The 19,677-nt window shown below is 45.9% G+C and overlaps 1 protein-coding gene across 4 annotated transcripts in view; it reads right to left on the bottom strand.

Moving 5' to 3' along the window:
• Positions 1-19,064, bottom strand: part of PRR16 (proline rich 16) — a 187,441-nt gene extending 168,377 nt beyond the window's left edge. The window contains exon 1 of one of the 4 annotated variants that reach the window (XM_051843344.2): positions 18,669-19,064. Coding sequence is in view for 1 of the 4 variants with exons in the window: in XM_002710144.5 (XP_002710190.1) it covers positions 18,669-18,827 (159 nt within the window). In the remaining 3 variants the exon portion in view is untranslated. Of the gene's footprint in view, positions 1-17,567; positions 17,645-18,668 lie in introns of those variants that run through there. The other 3 variants (XM_002710144.5, XM_051843345.2, XM_051843347.2) reach the window with 3 other exon arrangements.
• Between the last annotated feature and the right edge of the window lie 613 nt (positions 19,065-19,677).

Genomic DNA, 19,677 nt, shown 5'->3' with positions numbered 1-19,677 from the left:
GGGTCGTTTCTCAATCACTATTTCCCTCCCCACAACAATGTCTACCAGTGAAATCAGCTACCCCAGTGTTCAATACCAAGGGTACCTTAGGTTACCTGGGTTATAGAGTAACAGAACCCATCAGCCATTAAAAGTATTAGTGATTTCAGAAAGCAGATGTTAAACTCTAAGGCATTTTGCTGCATACTATCTGTGATTAATGAGACGACCACAAACATGCACACTGTACCATGTGAGTCTGCATATTAAAAAATGTAAGATCCCCCAAGGGCATACAGTGTAGAGGTTACGAATAAGGTTTAACTATCAAAGATAAATCTCCCTGAAAACAGGGCACTAACTGAATGTTGAGTTCTGAATTCCATTTTAAAATGTATTAATCATTATAACATAAAGTACTTCCAGGAGGAAGTGGTGAGAGCTTAGGAAACAGCATCTCAGAAAGTAATGGAAAGTAATTGGGTCTGGGTTTTTTCCTTTTACTTTCATTTAATGATGAGGAAACAGAAATAGTAGGCATCAAAATGTTTTAAAAATTATAGGGCATAAGAAAAAGGTAGGTACTATAATTATATGTCAGTTAAGAAAAATTACATTCAAATGTTTATACGTGATTCTTATAAATCAGTAAACAGCAATATTTTAGTTATTTAGTTAAAATTATCTTCCACATAGCTTATGTTAGCAATTATAAATATCCCATATTAAATAACAATAGTACATATATTTTTTCTTTAGACTTGCTATTCCTAGTGGCATCTTGGTTACTCCTTAAAGTAGTTTGCAACCAGTGTATTTAAACAATATTTCAATATATTAAAGTGATGTCATTGAATGCTTGACTTTCCACGTTCAAAGATGATCCTCTAGTTATTACAGTTTAGCTTTTAAACTCGCACCTACTTAACCCGTGGGAAACGTTCTACTCAAGCCACACCTCTTAAAGCTGGACTTCAACCACACAAACTGGACAAAGGCCTGCAAGGTGGTGTGGGGGCACTCAGAGAGCCTGTGGGAAAGCAGCACTGAAAACGAAGCAATCTGCATGCAACACTTCTGAACCCATCACAGCTCCTCACAACACGCATTTTCTAGGAACCTCTGAGGGGCCCTTGTACTTCTTTGAAGACAGAAATCCAGTTGCGTCCCTGACTGAAGTGGACAGTGAAAGCACCCACGTGAGAAGGCCTGGCATGACCAGAGCGCCAGGGGAGAGCACACAGGATCTGCTGTGAGTACAACACACGGGACATGCAGGAAGCTGACAACGCCACCTGAGAAACACAAAGCAACGCGAGCTTAGGAAAGTCCTATTTCTGCCATAATGTCTGTTCTCTAGCACCTCAACTGGCTAATTACACATATCCATATTTTTGAACACTAGAGGGAGCATATAAAAGAAGAGAAAAAAATAGAAAGCCAAATACTGCTATTCCCTGGTTTCTCAGTGTTTTATATAACATCAGGTCTTATCAAAGTGTATCCCTACGTCCAATGCACAGTAGTGGAGTGTCTAAAACTTATTTTAAAAAATATCCAATATCCTTTCTAAAATGGTATTTTCCAGAAAATTTAAAATTTGTGATGACTAATCGTAAGAAACAAGCACTATATTAAGAAGCAAAAAAATACTGCAAAAATAGACACTTTCCTCCTTTATGTTTGAATTATGATGAATCTGATTTAGAAAAAATAATTCTAAGTTCTTCAAAAAGTTTAAAATGACATCCCTGGGCCCACTGGGAAGATGGACACTCCCAAATCAGAGCCAGGCTTGTGTCTGAAGGTGCAGTTCTGGGATTCCAGTCGGCACTAGGGTTTGCAAAAGCTGACTGGTTCCAGAACTTCTACGTTGGAGGACAAGTCGGGAGCTACTTCCTGGGGATGAGAGGATGAGGACCGGATGAATCCTCCTCACCCTGACACACAGTGACCATGCAAGTATCAGCTCTCTCCCACAGGTTCTGGGTCCATCTCAAAGAGCACGAGCAAGGGTTGTGTATAATGGGATGGGTGGAGGGAGGGTACCACCTGAGGGACTCCAAGTACTGGAGACAAGGGTTCCCTTCAGCCAATCCGGAAACCGTCACCACGGGTAACAGGAAGGGGGATAAGGAATCTGCACAAGCATCCAGCAGACACATGCAAGAGTGCTCAGGATCGCTAGCCAGCAGGGTAATGCAAGTGAAAACCACCATGAGGTTTCACCTCACCCCAGGCAGATGGCTAGCACCCAAAAACCAAAACAACAACTGCTGGTGAGGATATGGAGAAAAAGGTACCCCCAATACGCTGTTGCTGGGAATGTAAACCAGTCCAACCATTATGGAAGCCAGTATAGAGATTCCTCAGAAATCTGCAGAGAGATCTACCGTATGACCTAGCCCTCCCACTTCTGGGAAAATACCCAAAGGAAATGAAATCAGTATATGAAGGAGTTATCTACACCTCCATGCTTACAGCAGCTCAACTTATAATAGCTAAGATATGGAATCAACCCAGACATCCACCAACCAATAACTGGACAAAGAAAATGTGGTATATATGCAGTATGGACTATTACTCAGCCATGAAAAACATTGAAATACTGTCTTTTGCAATAGAATGGATGCAACTGGAAATCATTATGCTTAGCGAAATAAGGAGCCCCAAAAAGACAAATACCATACTTTCTCTGATATGTAGTTAACATAGAATACAAAAAAAGTATAAGAATGAAACTGACATATTACAATTTAACTACTGTTTACAGCCCTTGTCTACATTCCTGTAGAACAGTGGTTTTTCTACTTTTTACCTGCTAGTGGTGAAATGAGCCTGTGATTATAAAGCAAACTGAAATTACATTATCACAAAAATTGAAGAAAAGAAGGAAGGAGGGGTATGGAGGGAGGGAGGGAGGGAGGGAGGGAGGGGAGGGAGTATGATTATCTTCTTAGAAGTGGATCTATGAAACACATGAGATTTGCTCTCTTTATGTTAATAAAAAATTTGAAATGCTTAATAAACATGTATTGTAGGTCCTTCTCTGCAAATAGTGAATAAGCAATGGGAAACAAAAGTTGCTAATTTTGATCCTTGGGAAATTTGGGAGAACAAACTGACAGTTGGAAGAGATCTAGTATTTATTCATTCACTTAAAAAGCACCCACTCCATGTTGGCCGCTGCACCAGGACCTTGAGATACCTAAGGGAATAAAACAAGTCACTGACCTCCAGGTGCCGGCACTCTGGAGATGGAAAGCAAACAACAATAAACACAAGAAATAAATCGTTGCATGTATCAAAAGCTGTTGAGAATTATGTAAAGGAAGAAAGGTATTCGGGGGAAGAAGGACAGGAAACTCCAGCGCATACAAAATCTGCAGGTGCCGAAAGGGACTTGAGCAGGACCTGCGTGGGGCAGAAAATGCAGCTCCCAAGTGGAGTTCAGCATGGAAAAGTGCATCTAGCAGCACATTTATCCCCGGAACAGCAAGATCACTGCTGCAGAGAGAAAGCAAGGAGAGCCTGGGAGGAGCAACCAGGTCGGAGTGCTAACAGGGAAGGAGGAAAACCTCGCAGGGCTCACAGCTACTGCAACACTCTGCCTGAGAGTGAAATCAGTCTGCCTCCGGGATCTGAGCTGATTAATGTGACCCAGCGCTGCACTGACTGCCGAGCTGAGAAGAGGACTAGGGGGGCATTGTAGCAACTCAAGTGAGAGGATGGTGGCTTGGCCCAGGGTGCGGGCAGTGCAGGAGGGAAGAGCCGGTGAGCATCTGGAAGTGCGTAGAACATAGCGCCAGCCATGGATGGTAACAGACGGGAAGCAACAATGCCCCCAAGGGAAGAAGATGGGGAGGAGATGGGCTGAGTTTGGGACACAGTGAGGTGAGGATATTTCCTAGACATCTAAGTACAGGGAAACAAGCTCAGGAAAATGGCCCAGGCTGGAGGCCCAAACTTGAGAGTCACAGCTCCATATTTGAAATTTACCCATAGGGCTGCATAAATCACCAAGACGGGAAGAGTGATTTTTTTCCCTAAAAGATAAAAATTTAGAGTTCTGATATCCCACAGAGGGAATAACTGAAGGTAACAGATAAAGAAAAATCAGTGAGGAGAGAAAATACAATATTCTTTACGGCAAGTGAAGAAAAGTTGTTACAGGCGTTACAGGGCCTGTCGATAGAGGATACGCTACTAGATTTTATGACAACAGACTACTATATGCTAATAGGCTAGCTGATGCTAGACTGAGAAGTGACTACTGCACTAAGAACCATGCAGCCACTGGGTGGACAGAGTTAAGAGATGAAAGGGAGGAAACAGGAGATGTCACCCACTATCTCTTTTATTCGTATGCTGATAGGAGTCATCTTAGGAAGAGAGAACAATGATGAGATGTGAGAGACGGGAGGATTATTAATGATTTGCTGGAGTAGAAGACAAAGAACAGGCTCTCACACAAGTGGAACAATCGGCATTTGGCCCTTAATTACCCTTAACAAGCATTACATGACATTGGATCCTGAGTCGCAAGGCCTCATCAGATTAAAAAATGTCACAATGAGGTCTGCATAGTTCGCAGCCAGCAGACTAAAGAACAAGAACACTGGACACGCAGGGAACAATTCTGCAGTTAACAGAAACAAACACAAGATGGTGGAGCAGTGACTACAAACATGACAAAACAGACGTCAAACTGAAAAACAGCAATGGTGTCAGGAATGCGTGTGATGGTCTCTACAGGGATGACAGGCAGAGGGCCGGCTGGGAAAGACCCGACTGTGGGACGTCAGGCCGCAGGTGCAGGGCTGCACGTGGTCATCTGATAGTTTAAATAACAGGGGGATGGTGCGAGATCTTTCTGGCATGGGAGTCCTCCAGAAAGCAGAGCACTGAAGCTAGTCTGGCAGTGTTCAGAGAACGAATTGGTTACGGAGAAAAACGGCACAGGGACTGGCTCTAGGGTCACCAAAGCATCATTCCTGAAACCAACAGCACAGGAAGTAGGAAGACAGAGGTCAGAAAGAAGGTAGTGGCTGACGGCAAATCCCATGTTTAGCAAGAACTGACGGGACCGAGCAATGATTTTAAGCTCTTGCTGCATTGTGTACTTTTTCTCTCCTAGTTCCTGACACGCTCAGTGAGTCATGTTTACATTTTCATTTGAATAGTATCTCATTGCAAAAATTTAAGTTCCACCTGTGCAGGAGCCATACGTTCTGCTTGCTGTTCCATCAACATTGATAAGCCAGTGCCCCATAGATAGGAGGCCTCCAGAGAGAGAACTTTGGGGTGAGGGTTTAAGTTTTGGAGGCACAGCAAAGAAATGGATGAGAAGGCAGGAGAGAGAGAGAGGAGAAAAAAAGGAAATGACAAAGACGATGACAAAGGAAGAACAGGGTGATGCAGAGGACAAGGCTGAAGACCCGAAAAATAGCTAACTGTGTCACAGCGGGGAGTGAGGAGGCTGGTTATGGACATCAGCTCAAAGGAGATATCAACTCAGCTCCATCATCTGGCTCTTTATATAAGCTAACTTCTCTATCTCGACTTCCTCAGTTAGTAAATAATTCCATCTCTGCCTCTACTTCCTCATTTACAAAATAACTCTAATGACTTCCAAGAGTCCATGAGGATGAAGGGGTTAACGGAGCAGCACGGAGCCGATGTCAGCCATCACCATCTCCACCACCTAGTTTCTTCTACAGTGTGTGCCACATCACAAACAGGGATGCCACTCTAATCTCCCCTATGTTTGCAGAAACGCAAGGGGCAAGAAAAACCTAAGACTAACAGGTGGATGAGATGAAGGCCTTTCGTCTGGTCAGAGTGGCCAGTGACATAACTCATCGGTCAGCAGTGGCCATTCCCACCGCCCTTCCAAAAGCCTAAAATACACTATGAAGCTACATCCTTTGAACACTTTCATGTCAGTTTTATTGCATTATGGAAAGTGGAAAACAAGGCAGGAGAAGTCGTGGGTGGAGAGGGAAGTATGTTGTAGGACTAGGTTGAGGGGCAGGTGTGGTGGTGCAGCTGGTTAAGCTGCTGCTTGGGACATCTGCATCCCATGTTTATTTGTGTCCCGGCTGCTCTACTTCAGATCCAGCTCCCTGGTAATGCACCTGGGAAAGGGGCAGAAGATGGCTGAAGCACTTGAGACCTTGCCACCCATGTGGGAAAGCTGCATGGAGTTCTTGGCTCCTGGCTTCAGCCAGGTCCAGCCCTGACTGGTGTAGCCATTTGGGGAGTGAGCCAGCAGATGGAAGCAAGCTTGCTCTTTCTCCCTCGCCCATCTCCCCACCCCACCCCTGTCCCCACTGTGTCTCCTTCTCTCCATCCCTGCCCTCCCCATGCCCCCGGTCAAACTGCCTTTCAAAGAATTAATTCAAAAAAAAAAATGTAGAGGAAAAAAGCAATCAGGTAGATTAAAAAAAAAAAGGTAATAAAAAACACCAGATATAAAAGATAATAAATAACACAAGATATAAAAAGATAGTAAACAACAGAAGATATAAAAGAAACATAAAGCCCAGTGCTTTCTGGCTAAGCATAAGGAAATAAAAAGGTGTGTAGGAAAAGCCATAGTGAGGACTGCACAATCGGAAGGAAGAGCTGGACCTCCCCGTGGAGACTGCCTGTCCCCTGGGCACACCCAGCAACATCTAGAAATACTGTGGCTGCTCACACGACAATGGCAGTTGTACTGGCATCTAGCTGGCTGGCTATTACCAATCATACAAGGCACAGGACAATCCCTACAAGGAACCATCCATCCGCAATGTCAGCAGTGCCAAGTCTGAGCAACCCTCGCCACACCTCCTCTCAAAACCATACCAGTGTCCACGTTACTCAGGGTCAGATTCCTTACACAGACACCCGATGTGCACCTGACCCTGTCACCCGCTGTGGTTTCCCAGCTCACCTTCACCTACCAGACTGTCCTCCTGGGTCTGCAAGTGTGTGGGCGCCTGCCCATGAGGTGCCGAAGCCTTGACCTGCGATTCCCTCCACAGAGGAAAGTGCCCCCGGCAGGTTCACAGAGGCTCCTCCTCACCTGCAGGATTTCCCTGCCGCACCGCCCAGCACTTTGTCAGCTGGGCTATTCTGAACCACTCTGTGTAAGTGGCACCTCCTCTCCATCACTTCTATCCCATTATAAACCTCTTTCATTTCATAGGAACTGTCTCCTTCTGATACTTTATTTAATGCAGCATGTGTTACATTGTCCTATTTTCCTTACACCCTCCCTACATACCATGTAAGCTCCAGGCAGGAATGTTACCTGTTTTGTTTATCACTATATTCCCATTATTCCCAGCAATTAGAATAGTTCTTTGGGCTGAGACACATTGAAGTAACAGTAAGGACAAAAATACAAGCATAGGAAGCTTCCTCTGTGCACAGAAACTATTCTGAGTGCTTTACATAGAAGGCATTTACTTTCTATAACCAGAGGACACCACAAATAACACTCTCACCATCACCATCAGAGGCAGGAAATAAAGGCAAAGACAGAATAAGTGTCCAATACTGCACAGCAGAACAATTTGAAACAAAGCAGCCCGGCCTGCATCTAAGATCTTACCCCTCTACACTACTGCACCTTACTCTAATCACAGCCTCAAAATTCTCCTATTAAAAAAAAAAAAAAAGCCAGACATTACTAAGAAATATTCATCTGTGCAATAAGGATGTAATCAAACTTCATTCTACATATAACTGAGCAGACATAAATATCTCCCTAAGAGTTACACTTTAAAATTACAAAGCATTTTCAATCAATTATAGATGAGGTATAGTGTTATCACTATCATCCATGGTACAAAGGAGGGTTATCCACTTATCCTTTCCAGTAACTCTGTCATATTTTTTCAGATGTCTTGTTCAAGTTATTTTAAAATACAGACATTATACGCATACCCTGTAAAATCCTGACTGGTACAGCTTAAGGAAAACATCAGTAATCCATTCTGACATATTTTAAAGAGTAATAACTAATGGCTGATTGTTTTCATGTTTCTTTGGCAAGAGAACTTATTGGGAGAGACATTTCATTCAGGTAATGTCTTGCGTTACTAAGAAGTGAGAGGAGACGTTTCAGAGTATATTAATATGCTCAGTAAGAATAACATTCTAATGTGGAAAAACAAAGCAACAGGTGGGGCTTCAAAGGCCTGCCCTCACAAACTACAATGCACCAGGGCACTTCGAAAGGTATGTAAAAAATGCTGTTTATTTTTCTGAAAAACTGATGAAACCCATGCATCTCTCTCTCGTAATATGCATTTTCTATGAATTCTAAGTACCTCTTGAGTTTCAGGAGTTACTACCTATCTTGCCACACAAAGTTTAAAATGCATTAACTTAGAGAAAAAATGCATATGAAAAGGGAGAAAAGTGCTTCCTCTGTCTTTGCATTCTGTGTGTAGCCAAGCCTTCTTCCAGAGGTGGAGTTTGCCCTCCCTGCAGGGAGGATGTGCTTGGAACATACAGCCCTCAGCTTGTTGACATCATTTGCAGCCTTAAGCACAGTACCGTACACGTATCAAGATTCCAAATAATCATGATTCACACATCAGTGTCCTACAGGAAAATAATACAACAAAGGAAACTGCTGTTCTGGGACCCGTGTAAAGAAGGCAATATGCTTAGCTTATCTTTTTAACTGTATTTATTTGAGAGACAGAGACAAAGAACCCCCATTCACTGTTTCCTCCTCAAATGCTGGGCTTGGATCAGGCTGAAGCTGGGAGCGGAGAACACAATCCAGGTCCCCCCCCGCCCCCGTGGGTGGCAGAAACCCAATCAACTTGGGGTCTTCCTAAGCAAGAGGCTGGAGTCAGGCACTGGAACCAGGAATAGAATCTAGGTACCCCACGGTGGGACACAGACATCGTAACTGCTTGGCTAGCCACCTGCTCCCAAGAATATGCTCAATTTATAATGAGCTGGGAACATTTTGCCTTCTATGCAACAACCTATCTTGGCACACATTTCTAAGAAACTAGCAAATTATAACCACTAGACACGCAAATGTTCTGGAGTTTGGGAGGTATGGCAAGTTATATACATGGTATTTTTCTACTTTGAGGTTAAATGCACCAGGGTCCAATCTAATAGAAGACAACTGCTGATAAATGACTCATCTGCTCCCTAGAATAAAAGCCATCAGATTTTTTACAGCCATCGGCATTTCTTTTCTCCTTTTCTCATACGGCCCTGACTTTTACTCCAGAAGATGATGGAGCTGGACACCAGCAATTGCTGTTTGATTTTTTTTCCCTGTAAAGGTAATCATTCACTTGTTTCACCTCTGATCCCAAATCACTCCCACCTGAGGGAAATTCAGGTTCAGAAGAATCTTTGTCCCAAGGGGAAGTAGCCCCAACTTCAATCATTCATCCAAAAGGGGTTTTTGATATGGGGGAAAGTGAAGAACCATTGGAATTACAAGAAAACTGGCTGGACCAATTTTTTTTTCAACTTGGTATTTTCCTGTCACATGTAGTCTGAAATCCTGGAATCACATTTGATACTGTAAGACAGTACGTTTCCACAAATATAAGATGATAAGCTGTTACCTTGTCTGATCTTAGAGAACCTATTAGCAATCATGAAAATTTGCTTTTCCTAGGCAAGCATGGCACATCGTACCTGTAGCTAAAAATATACATGTGGTGTGCCTAACACCATACTGACAGAGTCACTGGGCACAGGTATGCAATTTGATTGGCTCCTGTTATTCTACATGGTAACATTTATCCCCAGTACTTACAATGTCAATGTCTGCTGCCTGAAAGCGGAGAGTGGGAGTTTAATTCCTTTGGAGCCCTCCTATCTTGCCATTCTCAGAACGAAAATCAGCCTATTCCGCACAAGGCAACCCGTGTCCTGAGCTGACAGGCCGCCTTGTGAGTCTACCATGAATTGGACATTAATTAGAAATGTCTTTATCTTCTCATTTCAGTTAATGTTATTTTCTGGCTCTCGTTTAAAGGTTAAATATCCCCAGGTTCCAGGGTCCTAACGGAAACCTTAATTCAGAGCAGTTCTTCCCAGTGAACTAGCTTCCAATAGAAGGAAAACATTTCTAGTCCATAATATACCAGAAGAGGAAGCAAACAGGATCTTAGAATAGGACCGTGACTTGCACTCTGCAGACTGGGAACAGGCGGTGGCTTGTAATCAATAGAACTAAAGGTAATATAAGAGATCTACTTATGAAACAATGACACATCATGAGACAGCACAGTAGCTTCTGCCTGGTAAAGATTCCAGTGCCAAACCCCAAACACCCCAGAACATGGTAAAGATAACGCCTTCCTTCTAAGACATAGGATGTCAACAGTGTAGAATGAGGCATCCTCCATCATTTTTATTCATCTGAAACAATGGCATACAATTACTGGGTACCACCAAGCACCCATGTCAGCTGTTCCTTTTGTCTTCTAAGCCGTAATATAAAAATGCCATGGAATATTCTTACCAATATTATTGTTGAAGATTAACTAGGTTCATGGCAATTCACTACAGTAGCTACTTATTTGCAAAGTAGAAATTGCAAGGTCTAACTTACATGTTATTAATTTTGCCTCAATGCTGGTACCTCAAATTAAGTGGAACTCAAGAAAACAATGACCCTCACCCTGAAGCTATTAAATTACACAGCAAGTCTCAAATTAAGTGGCTTACTTCAAATTTAAGACACAAGGCCCACACATTTACTTCTGCTGGAAGGAGAAATTTGTGACAACTCCACGGAAGACAGTTTGGTAACATGGACCAAGAACTTTAAAACCTTCATATCGCTGACTTTGAAAAAAATGTTTAAAAAAGGGGGGGAGGTACAGTTTAGTGGTTAAATGCAGGGCTCTGACACTGAAGTAATTGCTGCTGAAGCCTCAGGTAAGTGAGCCCAGGCAAATGACAGCCTCTCGAGCCTCAGTTTTCCTATCTGTAAAATGGAGCACAACAGTACTTTCCTCTGGTCCATTTTCATGACTTAACAGCGCAGTGCTTAGGGGAGCACACGGCACAGAGTAAGACCTGTCTGCTAAGTGTTTTTATTGTGAAAGCTGTTCTAGTTATACATAATTATCACAAAAAGCCGGAAGTAAACAGATGTTTAGCATATCAAGCCTAGCACTGTGTCACAGCGCGTGAAGCCGCAGCTGGTAATGCCAGCATCCCATACTGGAATGCCACTTCAAATCCTGGCTACTCTGCTTCCAAAAAGCTTCCACCTGATGGGCCTTGGAAGTCGGCGCCAAGGACTGCCCAGGAACCTGGGCCCCCACCACCAAGAAGGCAGATGTAGATGGCATGTCTTAGATTCCGTCTGGCCCAGCCTTGGCTACTGTGGCCATTGGAGGAGAACCAGAGGACTGAAGATCCCCCTCTCTTCCCTCCCTCCCTATCACCCTGCCTTTCGAATCAACATACAAATCTTTAAAAAATGCTTAGCAGACCTATCCCTGTATATTATTAAGTCTAAAAATTATAGAGAAGAAAATATAAATTTTCTAAACTTTCTATCTGTATACTCTATTACTTCTAAGATCAGAAAAACTGAAACTTTTTCATTTTTTAAAGTCCCATTGGTTGTTTACTAGTCTTGTATTAGACTTGATGCCAGTTATGTGCAATTCTACCAGAACTGAATAGGCAACCTACTGGAATTTTATCACTCCCAAAATTTTTTGATGAACTAGCTCTACAGAAGGTCCCACAATTTGTTTGAGAAAATATGTTTTGGCCAAACTTGCATTTCCATCTCTTTTCCTGTATTTAGATTTAAATACCTGAGATCCTCAGAACAGCAAGAGTGGAAAAAAACATAATCCAGGTAACAATGAAACCTATTACAGTGTTTTATTATCTATTACTTCGCTATTGCCTGAAGCACACACTCTATTACTTTAGGGCTGCCTGAATTTCTTATCAGCTAATTCTCTGTGTACCGAATGGTTTAATTCATTGGAAATAGAAAGCCCAAGAAGGATGGTTTCTGTCTATCTCTGTTTCCTCAAAACCATACACACATGGCTCAGCCACATGCCATAAAATCATAGTCAAGAAAAATTTAAGTGTTTCAGCACTTGGTGAGCACACCTCTGTCTGGGAGGGGGGACCGTGGTACAGAGCAGTAAGAGTGCAGCTATTGCCACTTATTAAATGAACTGTTAAATTCCATTCATTCACAACTTTAGAACTTGGAGAATGCTCCAGAGATTATTCTCTACAATATTTCCTAGTAAATGAGTTTTCTATGCCTGGACTCATTAACCAAAAAATATGCTACAGGATTTCCGGGGCAATAAACCACAGAACTCCAAGTGGGTAAGCCGTTAAAAAGCAGGGAATGCTTAAAAGCAAAAATATTTTGCAGGTAATTCCAAGTTCTGTTAGTTTTATTTTCATCAGTCCACAATCAGATTGTCCCCTTTAAGTTTTTAAACATGTCAAAATTCAATGTAAGTTTAACCTGTCTGGATTTATGATATCACTAAAATGACCACAGATGCTTCCCAGTCCACAGCCACAAGATGGACAGGCATCCCTGCCGAAGCGGCCAACCACTGAGTAACTAGAGGTCACCAACAGAACGACTTATCTTAACTGGTTGCTCCTGCCTCTGGAAGCTTCTCCTGAAATCAAACGTCTTATATAACACGCATATGTGCGTGGTCTATACACACACATACACACAGGGCCTTCAAAAAGACTGTGGAAACGGAATCAAAATACAAGCTCATTTTGATGAAAAAGTTTTTGAAATTAATGCAAGTGCATGAACTTTTGGAGTCCATATATAACTTTTGGAGACTCTCTCTTCCTTCTCTCTCCTCTTTCTTTCTCTCTATATAAATATGTGTGTGTACATATATATGTATGTAAATATATTCATGATAAATGGAATTAAAATACAAAAACACAAAATATAAATTTTGTTTCTCAGTTTCTTAATATTAAATTCCATAAAATTCCAATGCTTTTGTAAGCAATGATATCAGTCATAGAGTCTATCCCTAAAGAACTATCCCTAGGCCAGCGCCATGGCTCACTTGGCTAATGCTCCGCCTGTGGCGCCGGCACCCCGGGGTTCTAGTCCCAGTTGCTCCTCTTCCAGTCCAGCTCTCTGCTGTGGCCCGGGAGTGCAGTGGAGGATGGCCCAGGTGCTTGGGCCCTGCACCCGCCTGGGAGACCAGGAGAAGCACCTGGCTCCTGGCTTCAGATCGGCGCAGCGCTGGCCATAGCGGCTATTAGGGGAGTGAACCAACGGAAGGAAGACCTTTCTCTCTGTCTCTCTCTCACTGTCTATATAACTCTACCTGTCAAATAAAAAAGAAAAAACAAACCAACAAAAACCTATTCCTGGGAATTTAAACACATCCCTGCCGCTTTTTCTACATTATTAACCGGAGAAAAATGAGTGCTATTAGAAGATATTTTAAATTAGAAAACAAAAATAAGTGAGACGGAGCCAAATCAGGTCTGTCAGATGCCCAGTGATTTCCCATCAAGACTCCTGCTGCGTGGCCCTTGTTCAATGAGAATGAGCAGGAGAAGTGTCACAGCAGAGCACGACCCAGGTGAGGCTCTCCTGAGCAATTGTATGGTAACTCTTCGGCTGACTTTCTCATAATAAGCAGATGTCTCGTGCAGACACTCAGCAAGCAAAATGGCTTGAGCATCCCAAGAACCTCCTGCCTGACCTCTGCGCTTGACTGGTCCGCCCCTTCTGCTCTGACTAGACCACTCCCACTTCTCGTGAGCCATTGCCTTGGCTGAGCTTTGTCTTCACAATCATCTTGGATAAGCCATGATTTGTCTCTTGTCCAGAGTTTTCAGAGAAACGCGGACGGTCTTGATCACAGCTGTTTAAAAATTCCACCGACAGCTCTGATACTGTCTGTGGCTCATCTGGGCCCAAAGGCTTAGGCACCTACCAAGCAGGAAGTTAGCTCCACTTTAATTTTCCAGAGTTCTGTAAGCTGAACCAATTTTAACATTTAGAGTTCTGCCTGTTGTTGCTGGTGTTAGCCAATGGGTCCCTTCAATTAGGCCACGAACAGCTTCTTTTTCCTTTACATACTGATGTTCAAGGCCTGCCCTGCAGGTCTTATCTTCAATACGCTCTTGTACCTCCTTGAAATGAGCTATCCATCTGTAAACTGCTGATGTCCCTGGAGCACTATCCTTCAAAGCTTTTCATGAAGAATCAGGGATTTCCATTCTTCCACCCAGGCTTCACTACGGATCTGACGTTTGCTTCTGCAGCAGTTTCAGCGGACTTCATGGTGATTCTTTATGAACTGATGTTCTTAGCTTTCCTAGTGTCTCAAACTTCACTCAGTTTAGACATGCTGGGATGAGTTAATACTATCTTATTTTGGTGCAAAAAGTGTTTCTTTTGCATACTTTCTTCATAATACACACTTTCCATGAACGGTCTAAAGATCCCTGACATGTAATTCAACTCATACAGCAGTCTTCTGAGGCAAAATCAAAAAGCAGAATGCTACAAGAAAAGAACAAGGTCATAAACAATATAAACTAAAAGAGAATCCAGCTATAGCACCAATGAATTTTGTTTCCAGAAAAAAAAGTCTGTTTATTAGAGATTCCAGTATCTCTAACAAGATCTGTGATTGAATGTTAACACCAACATCTGATACAAAACAACTTATCAGTGAGATCTTCAAAAAAGGACAGAGAAACTGCTACCCAAATATGTCACATTACTTGAGAACTATTTTGAAAAAGCAATAGCTTTATTTCTACATTTCCTAGTGAAAAACTAACATCCACACCTGCTATACCAGTATGGTTCATGTTATTCCAAAGCTCTAGAGTTCCATCACTATATTTTTCATTTTTTCAATATGCAGGAAAAAACCAATGGGTATCAATCTTGCATTTTAACTTCTCCTATCTCCCTTTTCAAATCCTACCCACATTACACAAAGATTTAAACTCTTCTTTTAGATTCTCCCTTAATGGAAATCTCCAATATTTAGTAGTAATACTTGAGTATTTTATCTATTATATTTGGCATCAGTCCATGATTTGACAACCTGAATAAACTCTTAAAACTCCTATCATTGTACTCATAAGCTTAGGTAGTCTACTGGTTACTCCAGATCAGGGAAACCTTATGATATCCGTCTTTTTCACTTAGGTGAATGCTTAACGGTTCTGTGAACATATAATGGTTATGTGAGGTATAATGATTCCAGTTGTGTACATTTTGTTGCAAAAGAAAGCATTTCATTTTTTCTACAGCTGAGTAGTACTCCATAGCGTATATATACCACAGTTTCTTTATCCACTTTTCTGAAAATAGGTCTTTGTAAAAATTACGAGTGAGAATATGAGAGGCAGGAGGAAGAAGGGATGGGGCACGGGCAGGAGGGAGGATAGGGAGGAAGTAACACAATGTTCTCAAATCTGTATATATGAAATACATGAAACTTCTATACTTTAAATAAAAAATTTTTAAAAACTCCTATTTTATCATCTTTTTAAGTCTTTACTAAAGTCTTACAATTCTATTAAGCACATAGCCATTACTGGCTTCTAAATCAACATATACTCATTCTCAGTTCTATTTTCTTTCCTTCCCCAGTTCAATATTGAGAGTGGCCACTGAACAAGGTAATGCCTTTATATCACTTACATTGAATGACAAAATAAATGCATCCCCAAATAAACTTTTGAGCTCACTGAGACCAGAAGATATACTTACTCAACTCATCTTTGTACAATGAAAAGATGGTAGAGGACTTGGAACACGGCAGGTGCTGAATAAATAGCCTGAATTACATTTAAGGCTTTTCCATTATAGCATAGAAGGGAAAATGACTCATTATTTCTGAAAACTGAAGTTATGTGAGGTCTCAGCGTATAATAAAACTGCTCTTAGTCTTTCTAGAAATCCGGTTTCCCTTCCTCCAATGCATGTTCTAATTATAACCAATTAAGTTAATATACTCAACCACAAATGATATCCATAATAGCAGCTCTTTTTGCTGGACAGACTGGAGTTTTGTTACTAATTATTGAAGTGTTTCAGGCAGTTCTACTAGCTTATTTGGATCCACCGTGCTACCTGAATTAGTCATGGCTAAAGTCCAGAAAATTTCTAAAAACAAAAACAATTTCAAATAAATGTCAAATGTTGGTACAGTTTATACAAAGATAAAGGATAGGACATTCAAAAAGAGAGAGAGAGAAAGCTGCATCTTAATTAGAATGAAACACAACAAAAAATGGCAGCGAGTATGTTCCATATTACTAAAAGCTCACTGCTAATCTATGGTACATAGATTACATACATTGCCAATAAAGGTATGAGAAGTCTAAATACACATGTATGTAATTATAAATCGCCAGAATATTGAATCCCACAGCTAGCAGCATTTGCATTTCTAAGCCATACCTACAGAAACCAATAAGCTTTGTTATCTGCAAAGTTTTAAGCTATTCCTTTATTCGAAACTATCAAAGTCTTGTCCCAGTCACATATGCAGTATTACACTAAAAAGATAAACGCAGGACAACTGCAACAGGGCAAGGGTTAAACATGCCCTATAAATATTTTGTTCTCAAAATAACTTCAACTCACATTACAGAAACAGTCACTGTTTTCAGACCCAGCCATGCTGCGTCTGCTCCCATGTTCAAACCTACAGAAGTCACCAACGTCAGGTCCCTTATCACTCACCCACTCCACTATCAGCTGAGATCTGTACCCACACAGCTCCTAGCGCACGCTCACAGCTTCTAAAGCATCAAGCCGAATCCCCCCCTCAGTCAGTCCCTGCATCTGCTTGGTCGCACACACATCAACTATGCTTTTTTTTTTTTAAATTCTTTGATGAACTACCTGGGTTTTTTTTCCCATCCCCCTAAAGACATCCTCAAGTAAGAGAAAACACAGGTTGACAGATCAGCAGCCTCCCTGATTTCTAACTCTGTGATTCCGACCAAGAACTGAAGAGTGAGCACCTTCCCTCCAGGTCTGCGTGGGTCTCCAAAGCCTGGCAGAACCAGCACCAGGCGTGCAGGGCTCCGGCTGGACTGATGCGCCCGTCATCGCGCGAGCAAGCAGGGCCCGCGGAGGCCACATGGTGACCACCCTCAGCCCAGCCCAGCTGGGGTAGTCGCCCCACCTCCCTAAGCTCCCCACGCGCCTCGCCTCGCCTCGGGAACCCAGCTACCAGGCGCACTCGTGCCAAAAGGAACGTGCCCTTTTTTTTTTTTTTTAACGTCATAATGCCTCAGATGAAAACACAGCCTGCCAGGCACGTCAGACTAAGGGACAACACAGACGGGAGCAGCGTCTCCGGACCCGGCTTCCACGCGGAGCCCCTGCATCCGCCAGCCACTTGTAGGGCGGCCATCCCCAGAAGCCCGGCGGCAGCGCGCACAACCCGGAGGTCTCCGCGTCCCCCCACCTGCCGCTGCCCGACTCCGGTCTGCAGGGCACCCTACAGGGGCGACAGCTGCCACCGGAGAACCCCGGCGACCACCGGGCCGGGTTTTTTATTTTCTTCTTTCTTTTTACAGACCTCAGTTTGGTGACAGATTTGGAGTTCAGTTCCAAGCGGTGACGGGGAGAGGTGGAGGTGGACTGATGGACTCTCGCCTCACTCGACACCGCAGGAGACCCCAGGAACCCCCCACCCCACCCCACCCACCCCCTCCTATGGCTTCAGAAGCCGGGCAATCCCGGCCCTGGACGACGCACGCCCCACACCTCGCTGCCACCCCCGCCTGGGAAGTTCAGCTCCGGCTCCTGCGGCGCCCGGCCGCGGGCTCCCTCCCCGGGCCCGCGGGAGACCCCACCCCTCCTGGCCGCCCCTGCCCCGCCCCGCCGCCCGAGTTACGCAGCCGCAGCCCCGGCACAGTCTCGGCTTCTCTCCCTCGGGATCGCTGGGCCTGGCCGAGGGAGGGAGGCCGAGGTGGGATGGGGGACGGGGACACGAAGCTGGTCCCGGAGCGCCGGGACGCTGTGCCGAGACCCCAGCGCGTGCGCCCTGCACGCGAGCCCTGCCGCCCGGGGTCCCCGCCAAGTAGCGACAGGACGGGGCGAGGCGGGGAGGCCCAGAGTGTCGGCGCGCAGCACTCCGAGGGGCGCAGGGGATGCTGTGGGAACCGCAAAAGTGAGAAAAGTCCCAAAGCCCCTCCACGTCCCCAGGGCCAAGCTCCTCCCGCAGCGGCCCCGGTAGCCCTCGGCCCCGCGGGGCTCTGGGCGCCCGCAGGGAGCGGGGGCGGGCGTCCCCTCGCTGCCCTGGCCCACGGCCCGGAACCCGGCTTCCCCCAGCTGCGGCTCGGGAGCTGCCAGGCAGAGCGCCCTGGCCGGGAGTCCCGGGCAGCGCAGGGCAGGAGAGCGCCGCGCACGCCCGCCGGCTGCGCACGGCTCGGCTGACACACGCCCCCCGCCGCCGGCCCCGTCGAGGAAACACTAGTTGATTTCGCCCTGATTTTTTTTTTTTTTAAGTGCAAGAACAACTCTTTCAAGAGGCCCCCGAGCAAAGAAAAGTCCGCGTGCAGGCGTCTCCGCGGTTCCCCAGAGTTTGCAAACATTGCGCTCCCCAGCCTGGAGAGACCCGGGACCCCCGCGGCGAGGCGCGCCCGGCCCCCAGCCCAGCCCAGCCCGCGCCCCTCACCTCCTTAAGTTCTTTGGCCACGTCCTTCAGGTCCCCCAGGACTAATTCCAGATCCTCCACGATAATCTTGATCTGCTCCTTCACCTTGGTCGTGGAGGCTGCCGGCGGCCCCTCGGCTGGAGAGGACGAGGCGGGGGTCCCCTTGGACTTGGCTGACATTCTCTGGGGGCGCGAGAGGCAGGTCAGCACAGGCGGGCGAGCGGACGCTGCTGCGCGCCCTCGTCGCTGGCGCTGCTCCGGCCGCGGCCGCTCCGGTCCCCCCACATCCTGGGCGCTCCCCGGGCGGCGGCGGGCGGCGGCGCTCGGCGCTCGGCCGCGCGGCCGCACCGCGATGCTGCCATCGACTCGCGAGCCGCGGCGCTCGGCGCGGGGCCGCAGACGGGCGAGCAGCGCGCCTGCGCCTCCGCCCGCCGCCCGCCGCCCGCGCCGCGCACACGCTCGCTCCCCGCCCGCAGAGGGGCGCGCCGGGCCGCCGCGCAGCGTGGCAGCGGCGGTGGCAGCGGCAGCGCCCCGGCGCGCCCTCGGGCCCTCTGCGCCGCGCTGGGCGTCGGGGTTCGGGGCCGCGAGTCCCCGAGCTGCCCGCGCCCTCGCCCGCCCCAGTGCTGGTCTTGGAACGCCCCCTGCACCGCACCGGGGCTTCGGGGCGCCGGCTCACACCTGGCCCGCGTTCCTCCGGCCCCGCCCGCGGGCGGAGACCCGGATCAGTTTGGGGAGAGGCACCGGGAGATTTGGAGTTGGAGGGAAGTGACCCTAATTGCTTGTCCGGGACCACACAGCGTCCGGAGACCTCCCGCGTTTCTCCCACAACCAGCGAGTTCCGCAGACATCGAGCGGGCCGGGGGATGGGGGGAAGGTAGAGACCAGCGCCGCGGCCTGGAGCCAGGCTCTAACCCGCGTTCTCGAGCGAGGACCGAGCAGACGCGTTCGCACCGCGGATGACACCGCGTTCGCGCCCCAAGTCCCCACGCCAGAACCCCCAGAGCCAGTCTGAGTCATCTTGGCTGCGTGC

The sequence above is a fragment of the Oryctolagus cuniculus genome, chromosome 6 (genome assembly GCF_964237555.1).
Source record: "Oryctolagus cuniculus chromosome 6, mOryCun1.1, whole genome shotgun sequence".
Classification (NCBI taxonomy): domain Eukaryota; kingdom Metazoa; phylum Chordata; class Mammalia; order Lagomorpha; family Leporidae; genus Oryctolagus; species Oryctolagus cuniculus.
The sequence above is the reverse complement of the archived record's forward strand: the minus strand, read 5'-3'. Positions and strand labels throughout refer to the sequence as shown.